This window comes from Cetorhinus maximus, chromosome 13, assembly GCF_964194155.1.
Source record: "Cetorhinus maximus chromosome 13, sCetMax3.hap1.1, whole genome shotgun sequence".
NCBI classification, from domain to species: Eukaryota; Metazoa; Chordata; class Chondrichthyes; order Lamniformes; family Cetorhinidae; genus Cetorhinus; species Cetorhinus maximus.
The window spans coordinates 81,143,549-81,159,698 of record NC_135891.1 but is presented as its reverse complement, the minus strand read 5'-3'; the positions used below and the strand labels follow the sequence as shown (position 1 = coordinate 81,159,698).

Here is a 16,150-nt window from a genome sequence, read left to right as displayed (position 1 = left end):
AAAGTTATGGTCTCAAATCTGGAACTATATACCCACCCAGAAGTGTGGCCTAACATTTTAAGTCTGCTGTGCTGTTCATAGAATATGTGAGGAGTGACTACAACAGAGGTTTTGACAGCACTGTTTTCGGATTAGTGACACCCTGATGTTATGCCACAGCTCAACTCATTCTATAACTAAAGGTATATGCAGGATGCACTTGGAGTGATTAAAAACCCCTCAACCTGTCATGAGTGCTGAACCTTACAGAATGAAGAAGTTGTGACAAAGATCTGAGCTCAGAGACTTTCCCATGTGCTCTGGTAACCATGGGGAGAGAAACTCGAACAGAAACCCAATGAAGTGTCGGGCACCTTTTCACAGTACTGCACAGAAAAAGTACAGCTGCTGTTTGAGATGCAAAGACAAATAAGCTACTACTGTGGGGAAGCAGGTGAACTGTTCTTTGTCAAGGATGCTCGGAGAGTTTGGGTTCTGTAAATAAGGAACAGAACAGCCAGGACTCTTGAAGACTTAAGGAACGAGGAGTCGCCAAGGTGTGCCTTGCTGGTGATAATCGCATCCAGAAAACTCAAACGGGGAGTGGAACAATTGTTGAAGGACACTGGAAGTTTAAACCTGGCATGGTGGAGAGAAGTGAACCTGCTGGAGAGATGCAAGTGACTGGGACGATTTGTGTAATGCTCCATATCTGCAAGTGTGGTGTGCAATGAAAGGGTTTTGTAAGACACGCTTAGGCTGTGCTTAGTTAGTTAATGCAAAAGTACTTTTTCTTTAGTTTGGTGCATTAGTTGCCTGTGGTTTGATCTATGTTGATTTTTGTTTTTTTTTTAAACAGTAGAAGTCTTAAAATATGGAATCTAGCCCTTCGGTTCTTTCCATCGGTCACTAGGAAATTCATTTCTTAGTTATCGGTCTCTACGGGGATTGTAACAAATCGGTGCTCTGGCAGGATCAAACAGAGGCTGCAAAATGTGTACTGGAATTTTCCAGAGTGTAAACAAACAAGATTTCGCATTTACTTTCACTGTGTTCAGTGAAAAGTCCACTTGGCTGCTTCTATTGCTCAGGCCTTCTCTTTCCAAAAACCCCAATCTGTTAGCACCTTGCAACAGTTAATGGAGGTTAATTTGAAGGCTGTGGCAGAGAAATTAGGTGGAGGGGGGGAACACCTGAAAGTAAAAGGCTAAAAGATTGTTCAAGTATTGGCTCAGCATTCAAACCTTGGAGGAAACAGATGACCCCAATAGCACTCAAATAAACTTAGCTAGACTTCAATTACAAATGAAACAATTTGTATTCCAAAGAGGAAGAGAAAAAATTATGAAGGGAAAAAGAAAAGAAAAACCTTGAAGTCCAAAGGGGAAAGGAGCAAGAAAATTGAACTGTACAGAGGCTTCGATTGCCCAAAATGGGGTGGTGATAAAGCTTGAGGACGACAGGAAATTAGTTCCTTTTTGGATTTGGCAAGGAGTATTTGCTTATGCCTAAATTCAGTGGAGGAGTGAGGAGTTGAAATGTACTGTGTGTCATTTGAGAAGATTACCAAGAGGCTGCAGTGAACCAAAGAAAATGGGACTATTTTACTGCAGAGTGTTTGTAGGAAAAGCTTTGGAGGTGTGGTCATGTCTTTCAAACAAAACTGCCTGATGACTATAATGTAGTGAAAACTGCTGCTCGTAATGCTTATGAGTTGGTATTGAAGGTTATAGATAGAAATTTAAGGAAGAAACAGACTTGTGGTAAAAGCAAAATATGGTGGATGCTGGAAATCTAAAATAAAAACAGAAAATGCTGGAAAAACTCAGCGGGCCTGGCAGCATCTGTGGAGAGAGAAACAGAGTTACGGTTTAGAGTCCATATAACTCCTCTTCAAAAAAGAGTCATATGGACTCGGAACATTAACTCTGTTTCTCTCTCCACAGATGCTGCCAGCCCTGTTGAGTTTTTCCAGCATTTTCTGTTTTTAGACTTTTTGAGGTACTTGCTACAGAAAAGGAAATGGTGGTACGTAGTATAGGTGTATGAAGGTTGAACAAGACTTTGAAAACAATGTAGAGGTGATTTTGATGGAAGAATTTTTAAGAAGTGTCCCTTTTGGAATAAGGTCCCATGTTGAAGAGCATAAAGTTAAGATAAGGGAGGTTGCAGTCGTGGCAGACAGCTACGACTTGTCTCACAAGCATGTTACTAACAAGTCTTTGTTTGGAAGCACTCAGAAATTAAAAAGGTAAGAAATCTGATCATAGTGGGGAAAATGGCCCATGGAAAGAAACAGACCCTTCTCAGTAGTAAGAGAGATGGTCTGGAGGATAAATTTGATTCAAAAAGACTGATGTTATGTTTGTCATAAAAAGGACATGTGAAAGCTGAATGTTGGATATTAAAAAGCAAGACTAGCATTTGTAAGGTTGCACAGTGTTCCTACAGGAAGTACTGCCCCAGCGGGTTAAGCTTATATCAAGCCAGTAGGCTCTCCTGAATTTACTACTAGAGTGGATCAGGGTGCAGGAAATTGATGGTTTTCAGTTTTCTATGTCTTCATTCTTGTCTGGTGTGGTAGAGAAGCCAGCTATTCTTAGAGATACAGGATCAGCACAGTCCCTGATATTGGCAGCTGACAATGAATTTTCTGGAGAAAAATTTCTAAATACAAACATATTGAATTGGGGTATTGCTGGAAATTGTTTACCCATTCCTTTATAATGAGTTAACTTAAAACGTGCCCACCTTAATTACTGGTTCTGGAATTGTTGGTGTTCACAATTTGCTTATTGACAGTGTGGATTTTTTTAAAATTAGGAAATGACTTGGCTGAGGATAAGATACTGCCATCTCCACTGATTTTGGGAAAGCCATTGAGGCTGTTAAAACTGAAGTTGTACAGGAGAAACTGAGTGACTTGAAAAAATTAATGACTTTCTGTAAACCTGCTGGAAGAATTAATGTTTCAACTAAAGATGTGTCCAAAGACTGAGAAACTCAGCCTAATAATTTTAAAAGAACATTAGAGCATCAGGCTGAAAAGAAAGAGCTAATGGCAGTTGGAGATAGTTATAGATGTTTGAACTAAAAATGTAGGGAAAACGTGAGCAAGGTGTGGTGAGCAATGTGTGGCAAAGCAGGTATCAACAATAGTCAAAGCTAATGGAATGCTTTGAAAGAGTTGGAAAGCTGGCGCGATAGAGCTGCGAGGAAGAACACCTGTTCTTGAAAGTATTTTAAAAACTGAAATGGCAACAAAGTTGCCCTTGCTAGAAAGAATTGGGCAAAGCTCAAATTCAATGGAAGGACGAAAAGGAAAAAGAAAATTTAAAACTTTGTGAACGGAATAAAAAACACCCAACTTTCTTAGCTGAACAACGCCACAAGCTCAACAAAATTCTTAAAGCTGTTGAAGAGGATTTTACTCAACAGAAAAATGAATTGCTTGCGCATAAGGAGGCAGTGTTAAATCTGTGTTTCCTGGGAAAGAAAACCGAAGGATTAAATCATGGAAAAGAAAGATAGAAATCCTGAATTTGAACAGCATGAGGTGAATTCAATTGCCCTTCATGACAATTCAAGATGTTGGGCTGTTTGAAACTTTCTTTAGACTTGGAAAAAATGCAGATGTGGAAGAATATGTAGTTAAAAGGTAAAACATGAATGGGGTGATTTAGAATCTGTTTTGAAAAGTGAAAACCCTGATGACTATTTAGCATCTGACTTTAAAAAGCAACAAAGGAAATTGCTGAATTCAGAGAGTTAGAAGTGCTACGACAGGGGATTTCACCTTAGATTCCAATTCAAAGCTGCCAGTACCCAAAAGCCAGATGGTTTGCCAGCAGTCAGCAATGTTGTTCTTGACATTTAAACTAGACCAAACAAATTGTGAAGCCTTTGGGCCTGTCATGAATACTATTCCAGGGTCCAGACTACACAATCCGATACAGATTTTAAAAAGCATCATGAATGCAAAACCAAGATGTAACCTTTTAACGGAGGAAATGGAAAAGCTGTGCAGACTACACAAAATAGAGGAGGACGTCTTTTGCAGAGATTGGAAGAAAGTGATTGACCAGTAGTAAAAGAAACACTTGTTTGCAGGAGTCAAGAACTCATGCAAACTGGGCTTTGAATCCTAATTATCACCTGCAGTTTATTTTTACAGATTAAGCCAGATTAATGTTGTCAAGACAATGTTTGATGAAATTTGACAAAAGGCAGAAAGAATGTTAATTGCACTATGTTGTAATTTGTTGATTTTCATGGCATTATGGAAAAATTACTACGATAGTGCATTTAACATTTTTACGGGGAAGAGGTGTCATGAACGCTGAACTTCACAGGACAGTTACTCTGATTCCTGTAATGCTTCATATCCGCTAGAAGCATGGCACGCAGCGAAAGGGTATCGTAAGACATATTTTGGTTGTGTTAGTTACTGCGAAAGTCCCTTTTCTTTGATGTATTAATTACCTGTTAATTAATGTTTGATCTATGATTTGTTTTTTTACAGTAAAAGTCATAAAACGTGGAACTTTGTCCTTCAGTTCCTTCAGTTGTTAGGAAATTCACCTTTCTTTAAAAGTTATCAGTCTCTACAGAGATCATAAGTCATTGTCAGCCTTGTAATAGGCTCTGTGAAAGCAGAGCAAGTATTTATATTCCACTAGAAGATGGGGTATAAATGATGGTACTCAGTGAGAATACACTACAATAAAAGCCATGATGCAGGCTATTTTCATTGTTCCACAAAGTTAGTTACTACCTTATTTCAAAATGTGTAATAGTTCATATTTCATATGGGATAATTTAGTGCTTAAGTTAGTTAGATCTAATTTTGTTGAGCTTCCATACAGATCATTGTGTGGAACAGTTTTATCAAGGGGAGCGAATTGCTTTTAATTGTCCACAAAATTTTCATTGAAGATTGCATCGAAAAAACTTTGAAAACTAATCTTTGCTCAAACCTTTGGGCTATTTACCTGTTATATTCTGGAAATTAATCTTTCAAAATTGCCATTAATTAGATTTATTTTACTTTCAGTTAAGGCGTATTTTCCCATTTGTTTAGTCTGCACCTGATTAGTGCAGCTGCTACGTTATTGTTTGCTGCTCTGCATAGAATGATTTCTATCTACAATTTCTGACAGGTCCAGTCAACGTTTCTGAAAATGAGCTGCTGGTTTTGAGACGTGTTATTTTCAAAAGTGACATTTTAATGCATTTGGGAAATTGGTAAGCGATGCTGGGGAATGGAATTGAACAAGTCTCAACTGTTGGTAATTTGTTTAAATGGTTGAAATTACACAGTGGTAGGAAGGTTTTAAGTTCCAGTAGGACTTATCTGTTGCAAAGCTAACATTGTGACTTTTTAATATCTCTCACTTACAGGGAGTAAGAATCCCAAGATAACGCTTAAACTATCTGAGTTCAGAGCAGACAGCCATGGGACGGTGAGTGTTACTTAAAACGTGAAGTATTGGATACCTACGAGTGATGAGTAACATTTATTCACATTGAGACGTTCAGATTATGGTAAACTGTGGAATTTTTGTTTGTACCTGTCGACCTTGGTGCTCCTTGGATAGATTTTTGAAAGAAGAATATGAAAAAGAAATGTACACAAAATAGTAAAAATGTAAAAAGATTGGAAGAGCAGAATAAGTTGAAATTGAGATTTGTACACCTCCGTGATAGGCAAGTTGCTAAAACATTACACTTTTCTTTTTAGAAATGTTATTAAGTTTTATGAATAATATATTGTGCAAACATTAATAAATAATGCTGAAATTATTTAAATCATTGGTTAGGTCACAGAGTATTGTCCAGTATTGGGTATCCTAGTTCAAGAAGGATACCAAGGCCGTAGAGTTGGAAGAGATTTACGAAGATGATAGATGAGATTTGAGGCTTTGGTTATGAGAAGGTCTAAAGAAATTGAGGTGGTTCTTGCTAGAAAATTAAAGGTTAGGTGAAGATCTGTTGGGGATGCTCAAAACTGAGAGATTTTAGTAAATTAAATGGGAGCAGGAAACAATTCTCACTAAGCATAATCAGTCAGTGGAGGGTATTAATTTAACAACATTTTTTTAGAGCAATCTTAAGACATCAAATGCCCAGAAACAGTCGTAGAAGCAGAACTGTTCTTTTTTATCCATTTCCTTTTAAATGCTATGGATAAAAGTTAAAAGAATGGGATTAAGTGGCCTTCTTTTAAGCTACAAAATTTTAATTCTTTAATATTGGGTAATCATGCCAGTAGCATTAAAGTTTTACAGAACAAACTGATTTCTCACCACCCTTGACAGTATGTGGTGGAGGAAATCCCTCTCATGCTGTGTTTTATTCACCACTATGTTGATACAGCACTGTACAGTGTTAATCCTGACTCAAACATTTTTTCCTTTGGTAGATCCTGAGTGCACAAGACAAAGAGCTGGTTCAGCCATTTGAGATTCTTTTCCCCGGCATTGAGTACATAGCACGAGCTGGATGGACAAAAGATGGAAATTTGTACGTGTTCTCCCTTGTGGGTTACCATGTAGTTGACACTGAACGTATTTTTAAACAAACCCATTAAGAAATAAAATAGAATGTTTGATAAGCTTGTTTGATCACATATAGTTACATCTATGTACCCCAAAGTTCAAAATTACCATTGCATTCTATCTCTTACCCCTCAACTGCTTCCCCCCACCAATATTATTCACATTCCTCTTGAATTTGCAAGAACTATCCATTGCCACTGTTCCCCTGGCCTCATGTCAATGTATAGGTTTAGACCTAGTGTTTTACCCAGTCCTCCATTGGATTGTAACAGGTCAGTCATATGTGTTGGCATGAGAGCACAAGACAAGAAGCAGCAGAATCGGGTATTTTTAAGAAATGTTACAGTTTGGATTGGATGGTTCATTTTTGAAATGGCTTACCGAGGAGGAAGGAACTTCAATCTCCATGGTAAAATTGGGCACGTATCACACATAACAACCAGGGCAGTAGGTGGTGGACTCGGACCGATGGTATCTTCCAGCCATGAGATTTTCTATTTGTACGTAGACAGTACATTGTATTTCTATTTCGTCATATGAATACAGTTGTTTAGTTGAGTGCATTAGAAATTGAAAAATCGGTAGAAAATAACATCAAATTTTGGATTGATGCTCAAAGTTAGATGACTAAGTACAGAAGAAACCCTAACATAACCTCATCAATGTAACAAACTCTACAAATCTTAGAAGTTAACCATCAGAAGACCAGTTGATTTAAATCTAAATCCCATGAATTGTTTTTGTCCTTTTGACCCCTGTACTAAATTAGCATCCTTTCATGGAAGAAGTTCAAAGATTCTCTAATATCTGAGTAGACAGCACAGCTATGTACTTCAACTGCACTAAGTGTCAAGGACCCAACCCACAGGAACATATGGCGTTGGTGACTCAGTATGGCTCTGTGAATCTGTAGTCAGATTTAAGGGCCCCTGAATAGGGAAATTAGCCTGAGCCCTAGTCCCATGCAGTGCTATGTTTGGATTCTTAAGCAATGGGGTCTACATTGGAGCCCATGCAGACAGGTGTCTCAGAGAGAACAGAGCATGTAAATTGAACTCTTGACAGGAAGAGTAAATTCTTTAGACCTAATAAGCCTACTCCTCTTGTTCCAGAGACCGTCACTGGAGAGCCCAAATTACAGCAGTGAATAACTTGCTTTTCTCTCTCTCTCTTATAGTGCCTGGGCAGTGTTACTCGATCGTCCTCAACAGAGACTTCGTTTGGTTTTGATCCCAACGTCGCTATTTATTCCTGTAACTAAGGATGAAAATGAACGGGTTAAGTTTGTAGAGGCTGTGCCAGAAACTGTTCATCCACACATTATTTATGAAGAAGTAACAGATATATGGATAAATGTAAGTACAGATCATCATTGAGGAGCAAAAGATTTTTTTCTTGGAAATTTTGTTTTTCTCAATTGGTGCTAGGGAATGAGATGCTTTCTGTTACAGGACTTCCAATTTTGACATTAAACCAATTAGTATCAGCAACTTTTTTCAGCTCCCTGACAGCTGGGGACTAGACTTAGACTGTCAGACTCATTATGTGGGTGTCCAACAGCTAGTGGACACTAGGGACTTTGGTTCCATTTCTGGAGGATTATCTTAAGAAAAAAATTTGCAGGGCTCTGTGAAAAAGGTGAGGAGTGGGACTTTATTATTTTGTGGGACGTGGGTGTTGTTGGGAAGGGAGTTCATGATTTTGATCCAGCAGCATGGCTTTAGTTTCAAGACAGAATGGTGTGTGACTTGGAGGGGAACTCTCAAGAGATGGCGTTGTTGCAATAGTATTCCTCCCCAGTATAAAGGGAGGCTAGATGAGTTGCTCTTGCAGAGACCTGATCGAGTGAATGGCGGCCTCCTGTATTACAACCGTTTTATAATTCTGACTCTATATGGATTAGTCAGTATTTGATCAGAACTCTGGTTATCCAGGCAATAGACTGGATGCTAGATGGTTACAGGTTTCAATTCCCAAATTGCTTCTGAGTTCACTGTTTCTGCAATTCTGTGTTGGACCACTCTCTACAGAGGGCTGAAGGATAAGCAAAAATGTTGGGTTGATTTCAATGCACCTTGTGCCTATTAATCTCAGTTAATTAAAGCCAGTTAACTGGACAAAACATGACTTAGTAGCAGGAAGCAAAGGTTAATGATGTCGGGTGGGGGGGAAACAATTTTGGGTTAGTAACTAGTCAAGTCCCTTAGTGATCTGTTCACTATTGATAATTGGAAGAATAATTCTTGGCTGTTGTAACGTTTGGTGTGTGGTCAGTTGGCAAATGAGAGGCTGATGAGTAGCATGGAGATTGAACTGAACAAATTAAGTGGATGATCTAAGGAACAGAATTTTAGAATCTCTCCTAGAACATTTTGGAACTGAATCATATCCATGATAATAGGAATCTCATTAATGTGGAGGGGAAGATAAGGGTTTTGGTCATGAAAATATATGAATTAGGAGCAGGAGTTAGGCCACTCGGCCCTTCAAACCTACTCCGTCATTCAATAAGATGAAAGTTGATCTGATTGTAACCTCAACCCCACATTCCTGCCTACCCCAATAACCTTTCATCCTCTTGTTAATCAAGAACCTACCAACTCTGCCTTAAAAATATTCAAAGACTCTGCTTCCACTGCCTTTGAGGGAGTTCCAAAAACTCATGACCCTCTGAGAAAAAATTTCTCTGCATCTGTCCTGAATGAGCGACCCCTTATTATTTTTAACAGTGACCCCTAGTTCTAGATTCTCCCACATGAGGAAATATCCTTTCCACATCCACTCTGTCAAGACCCCTCAGGATCTTTAAAAGGTTTCAATCAAGTCACCTCTTACTCTTCTAAACTCCAGTGGATGTAAGCCTAGCCAGTCCAATGTTTCCTCATAAGATAACCCGCCCGTTCCTGGTAATAGTCTAGTAAACCTCTCTGACCTGCTAATGTATTTACACCTTTCCTTAAATAAGGAGACCAATACTGTACATTGTACTCCAGGTGTGGTCCCGCCAGTGCCCTGTACAACCAAAGCATAACCTGATTACTTTTGTAATCAATTCCCCCTCAAATAAACAATTACATTGTATTAGCTTTCCTAATTACTTGTACCTTCATACTAGCCTTTTGTGATTCACACGCTAGGACACCCAGATCCCTCTGAATCTGAGCTCTGCAATCTCTCACCATTTAGATAATGCTTTTTTTAGCCTCCTGCCAAATGGACAATTTCACATTTGCCCACATTATGCTCCATTTGCCAGATCTTCCCCACTCACTTAACCTTATGTCCCTTTTGTAGCCTCCTTATGTCCCCTTCACAACTTGCTTTCCTACCTATCTTTGTGTCATCAGCAAATTTAGCAACCATGCCTTCTGTTCCTTCATCCAAGTTATTTATATGAATTGTAAAAAGTTGAAGCCCTAGCACTGATACCTGTCGCACATCACTCATTACACCCTGCCAACCAGTAAAAGACCCATTTATACCAACTGTTTCCTGTTATCTAGCCAATATTCTATCCATGCCAATATGTTATCCCTTACACCATGAGCTTTTATTTTCTGCAATAACTTTTGGTGTGGTACCTTCTGCAAATCTAAGTACAGTACATCCACTGGTTCCCCTTTATCCACAGCACATGTGATTCCTTCATAGGACTCCAATAAATTGGTTAAACATGATTTCCCTTGCACAAAACCATGTTGACTCTACCTGATTATTGTCATTGTAGAGCTGTTACTAACAAAGCTAAGAGCAATCAACTCGAGCTAATTTGATTCTCATGAACTGAGTTTTTCCTGCAGTGTACGTTACATAGGATTGCATTGGGTGGGGAGGCAATGATGTGGTGGTATTGTCATTGAACTAGTAATCCAGAAACCCAGCGTAATGCTCCAGGGACCCACCACAGCAGATAGTGAAATTTGAATTCAATAAAAAACCTTTAAATGAATTAAAGGTCTTAATAATCATGAAACCATTGTTGATTGTCCTGAAAACCCATCTGGTTCACTGATGTCCTCTAGGGAAGGAAACCTGTCCATACCTGGCCTGGCCTACATGTGACTGCAAGCAATGTGGTTCTTAAATGGCCTAGCAAGCCACTTGAATAAAAAAAATACAGCAGAAGTAGACAGTTCTGATCTACCAGTCCATGCTGGTGTTATTGCTCCACCTGAGCCACCTCCCATCTTTCCTCATCCAAATCTGTTTTTTCTAAATCTAACAGCGTAGCCCGTTATTCCTGCCTTCCCTTAAATGCAACTGTACTATTTGTTTCAACCACTCCCTGTGGTAGCAAGTTCCACACTCTCACCATTCTTTGGGTAAACAAGTTTCTTCTGAATTCCCTATTAGATTTCTTGGTGAATATATATTTTTAAGGGCTCTAGCTATGCTCTCCCCAGCCACAATGCTACATTTGGAATATTGTACATATATTGGCGATTGCACTGCAAATGATCAGTGCTTTAGCTGATGTTCAGGGAAAAGCACCAAGCAGTTTGAGAAAGGATGAGAGCGCTGAACTTGATCTCCATAGTGTAAAAGAGGATTGAGGGCCTTTATGATTATGCCTATTAAATAAGAGGCATGTATAAGTAAGGAGGCTGTTTAATCTAAACAGAGGCAGAACTGGAGTTTTCAGATTATAAAATCATTTGGCTACAAGGCTAAGTCTCTCTCGCTGTGGGTATTCAACAACTGTTGCCTAAAGTTGTTTTAAAAAGCAGTTGGATAACTAGGGCATTGCCCTTTTGAGAGCAGCAGGCTAGGGAGAATGAGGGTGGGTACATGAAAATTTGATTACATTTGAGAATCGGGGAATGCTAATGCAAAATTTTCAGGAGATTAAAAAGGTGAATAGAATCTGCATTGAGATATTTGTACAGTCTGTGGGAATTGGGGGAGGTATGTGAGGAGGGTGGCTGACAACCTTTCCTGTTCCATGTTTTCTTGCTTATTATCACGGTGGTGACTGCACCATGAATGTTTACTCTTTTGAACCATGCTAATCCATGTTTTTATTCCCCCCCCCCCCCCCCCCACTTTTTCTTTCTTTCTCAGGTTCATGACATATTTTATCCCTTTGTACAAACTAGAGATGATGAAGTATCTTTTATCTGGGCTAATGAATCGCAAACAGGGTTTTGCCATTTATATAGAATTACTTCAATTTTAAAACCAGGCTGCTACCAGTGGGCAAAGCAATTTAGTCCAAATGCAGGTGAGCTATTGTTCTTTCCATTTACCTACCTCGATATCTGCACTGCATGGGGGGGATGCTGAGTGTGCAAAGAATCGGGATAAAATCACACGGTTACTAGTTTACATATCGCAGACAAATTATCATATATTAAGATATAAAATATGATACAAAAACACATAATTTGGCATTGGCTATTATGTATTTTGGTGCTTTTTGCATCAAGTGCTTGTAGTTAAAATGGCGTAGCCAGGTGCAGGGTAAGACTCTTCAGTCCAGTGCACCACACTCCAGTAGGCAATGGTTTTCTATTCTACTCAACAAACATTCTTATGAAGCCATTGATCGAACTGTCAAATTATGGGTGGTTTGGTGTTGAAAGGTGGCCATTAGGAAATTGATTAAAAATGGTCAGAAGTATTGCACATTAGACTTTGACAGCTGGAGACTTTAATCTGATCTAGATTCGATTCAAACCTGTTCAAGTCCCAGAGATGGAGGGAATTTTTTTAATTTTTTTTGTATGGTTATGAATAACCATTACTGTAATAAATAAATGATGTCCCTAAATTGGCTGTAATTTTAATGCTGTGATCATTGTGCCAGAGTTGTCTGAAGTTAATAGTGAAATAAAATTGCTCCTTTGGGTGTATTTAGGATGCTGACTTAGGGGGACAAACCTTGCTTGCAGTGGTGACCTTTTTCCTGTGTATGTCACCCTGTGTATGTCACATCAGTGAACCCTGTTGCATGTGTAATAAACTATCAGCAATTTGACTGCAGCTGATTTAAGGGAAACTACTGTGAAGGGTAGGATTGCGTCTGGGATTTTAAATATATTTAAAGATTGTCTTTGCAGTTGTCTATTTTATTAATGGACCTATGCTTTATGGCAAAAGAATAAGCCAAATCTGATTTATTTTATGCAATTATGGGGTTTTCCAAGATTTTTATGGTGTTTATGACTTGTATTTGGAGAAAACATTGCAGATTAGTGGTCATAACTGCCACATCTAACAACTGAATTTTTTCGTTTTTCTCTCCGTAGCTTGTCAAGTGTAATCCTACATTTACTGTAATGATGTGTTGGACTGATTACTGGCTTTTTGTTTAACAGATGATTTTAAATGCCCAATCAAAGAGGAGGTTGCACTAACTAGCGGTGAGTGGGAGGTACTGGCAAGACATGGCTCGAGGGTAAGCTTACAGTGGATGAGTTTTGAAAATTGGTGGTTTTGCTTATGAGCTAATTGGGAGTGATGGCAAGGCTGTGAATTAATCAAGTTTGAAAACCAAGTGAATAGTGCTCATGATTAGACAAGAGCCTGAAATTTTCTTCTCCTGTCTTGAAGGTGTTGGCAGTTCGCTCTGGTACCGTTCTATGGGTGCAGGTTGCCCATTGATAACAACTATTTCAAGTACACATTATTCAGTTAAGATCTTTGAGTATTAACTATTCAACCACAGGACCCTAATTGTCAGTGACTGATCTCGCATCCAGCAGCTGACACCACCCCCAACCACTGAATCTTAGCCCAACCTGTGCACACACATCCTCTTGTGGACTTTTGGTGTTTGAGATTGTGAATAAATATATGTTTTTGAAGGAAAAGCAAGGAATGCAAGTATCATTGTACTGAAAATGCACCCACTGAAGGTTTATGGGTGAACAGAGAACTAGGAGTTCAAATGGATAACTCCCTGAAACTGCAAATTATAGGTACACAATGCCATAAATAGCAAAATAAACATTTTTGGGTTTTATAAGTGTAAAGAATTGGTAATTTGTCCAAAGCTTTGGATAAACTGCAATTTTCTTCCAATGTCAGAAGAATATTAGGCACAATGTAGATTCACCACCATGTTGCCAGAGAGGAGAAATGTGATGCATTCAATTGCAATGACCTTATTGCCACCCCAATTGAGGACAGCTAACTCTGCTCATCTAGAAATCATATAGAGCCTGATCAGGTCATCAAAATGTCTTCAGCGCTTCACACAATGAATCACTTTTCAGGCTGCGGTGTTCTCATGTGTTGACAAATCAATTGGGGTGTATGACTGTTACAAACTGCTTTTAACACCAGAATGGTCAGGGGTGTCTCTTGGGTTTATCAAAAAATAATACCTGGTTGATTGGCCAGTCATAGGAATTGCTCAATGAGGGTTTTAAATGACTATGCCTGTGTACAAATAGCATCCATCATAATTGCAAATGTGCAATTATTTATTCTTGTTTCAAACCAAAGTTTTACTATTGAGACCATTTTTCTTCTGTGTTGAAGGAGTTTCACTGCTTGCTGAAACAATCCCTCAGGCAGTGGTCACCCCCTAAAGCTATGATTAATGTGAGCCATGTTGTGGGGGGGGGGGTGCATTTTGCTGCAGGAAGCTAATCACTCTCCCCCCAACTGAGTGATCTTGCACTCCATAAGTCATCACTTCCAACAGGTGTTACAGGGTAGTGATCTAGAACTGAAGCCCTCAACTTTATTCATGTGAACCTCGACAGTGGGTGATGACAAGCAGTTGCTTTTGAAGGTGGCACAGCCGAACTTCGCCTGACTTCCTCCTTAGTTAGCAATACCTAGACATTGGTTTTAGTGGAGCGCAGTGGTGGGCATGTGAAATGTACGGTATTTTTTGAATTGTGCAAAGTGCTGTAGTAGTATGGACTTTGTACTTCCAAAGTCACATTCTGCCTGGAGAGAGCATCTAGCACTCACCCACTAGGGTGCAGTACTGGTCACTACAAATCTATTGCTGGTGATGGTAGTGATGGAAGCAATGAGCTTTTGAATTAAGAATGTCACGTAAGGATAACACAACTTTAAAGTGCACTGTGAGATTTTGGTTTTGTTTTTCCTGTTATTTTAAGGTAAAACTTGGTTTCAAGCAGCATTGTATCCTGTCATGGGATGTTTTAGGACTTAGAACCATTTGTGTTAATGTTTTTCAGATCTGGGTGAATGAAGCAACAAAGTTGGTCTATTTCCAAGCCACTAAAGACACTCCACTAGAACATCATCTCTATGTGGTAAATTATGAATTTCCGGGGGAAATAGTTCAACTAACAAAAGCTGGTTTCTCGCATAGCTGCTCAGTGAGCCAGGTGAGTAAATTCACTGGAATTTGGGAAGTAGTGAAGAAAATTTGAAGTAATTAAGAGCTTAGTCAATGAATTGCAAGAGAAATTGATCCCTTACCAGCCATCTCAATACAATCCTGCCTTCCTCTTCTCGAGTTGTTTACAGTTTTTAAACCCAAACTGCCTAACCACTTCCTGAACTATCTACTCTTTTCAGTTTTGCCTGTACTATGGATCTTCGAGGTTTGTCAATTCAAAAGAAGTAATTGTAGTCTTCATAAATCTATTTTATATTCTATATTCGTATGTCAATTTTTTTTTATTTGCTACTTCCTGATCAGTAGAATAATTAGATTCACTAACATGGTTTCAGAGAATGAGGAAGTCCAGGTTCAACGTGCATTCTTGCAATCAGCTGCACTCTTTCAAGGTGGCATTTATCATTTCCTCAAGGAAACTCAGTTTGGCAGTAGTGCAGGATCAAATTTTACTGATTCTGCCTCTAAAAAAAATCCAAGTTTTGAATTAGCTTAAAAGAAAAGTGGCTTTCTCTTGCTCGTCAATCCCATTGTCTGAAATTTCCCAGTGTTTTCTTAGGAAAATCGGGCCTTGAGCTGTGTAGGACCAGGAGAAGCCCATTCAGCTCTTTGAGCCTATTTCATCATTCAGTTAGGTTGTGGACAATCTGTAAATTAACTCTATCTACTCACCTTGGCTGAGTAATTCTTGATTCTCTTACTTAACAGAAATCATGTTTTCAAATTTTCAATTGACACCTATCTCAGCTTTGTGAGGGAGCAAGTTTTCAATTTGCATTACCCTTTGTGAGAAGAAATGCTTTCTGGCATCACCCTTGAATGGCCTAGCTCTATCTGGACACTCTCCCTCTCCATCTCTCTCTCTCTGCCTTGTCAAATCCTTAATCATAAGCATCATCATTACTTTTATATTGAAAAGAATACAAGCCTAGTCTATACAGCCTGTTCTCATAATTGAACTCTTTTAGCCCCAGTATCATTCTAATGAATTTTTTTCTGCACACATCCTCAAGGCCAATATATCCTTCCTGAGGCATGGTGCCCAGAACTGAGCTGCTCAGGAACAATTAAGGAGGAGGCCGTTTAGCCCACCTTGTTTACACCACCCTCTCCCTGTAGCCCTGCACATTCCTCCTTTTCAGATAATTTAATTCCCTCTTGAATACCCCGATTGAATCTGCTTCCAACCACATTCTCTGGCAGTGCATTCCAGATCCCAACTACTCGCTACGTAAAGTTTCTCCTCATGTCTCCATCGCTTCTTTGGCCAATTACCTTAAATCTGCAC

General features: G+C 39.1%; 1 protein-coding gene across 8 annotated transcripts in view; it reads left to right on the top strand.

The window, feature by feature from the left end:
- The window catches only part of dpp9 (dipeptidyl-peptidase 9), a 94,664-nt gene that overhangs the window by 55,780 nt on the left and 22,734 nt on the right, over positions 1-16,150 (top strand). For all 8 annotated transcript variants that reach the window (XM_078555646.1, XM_078555648.1, XM_078555649.1 and 5 more), the window contains 6 exons: positions 5,380-5,441; positions 6,401-6,501; positions 7,714-7,891; positions 11,598-11,757; positions 12,854-12,933; positions 14,696-14,848. In XM_078555646.1, coding sequence (XP_078411772.1) covers positions 5,380-5,441; positions 6,401-6,501; positions 7,714-7,891; positions 11,598-11,757; positions 12,854-12,933; positions 14,696-14,848 — 734 coding nt within the window. The remainder of the gene's footprint in view (positions 1-5,379; positions 5,442-6,400; positions 6,502-7,713; positions 7,892-11,597; positions 11,758-12,853; positions 12,934-14,695; positions 14,849-16,150) is intronic.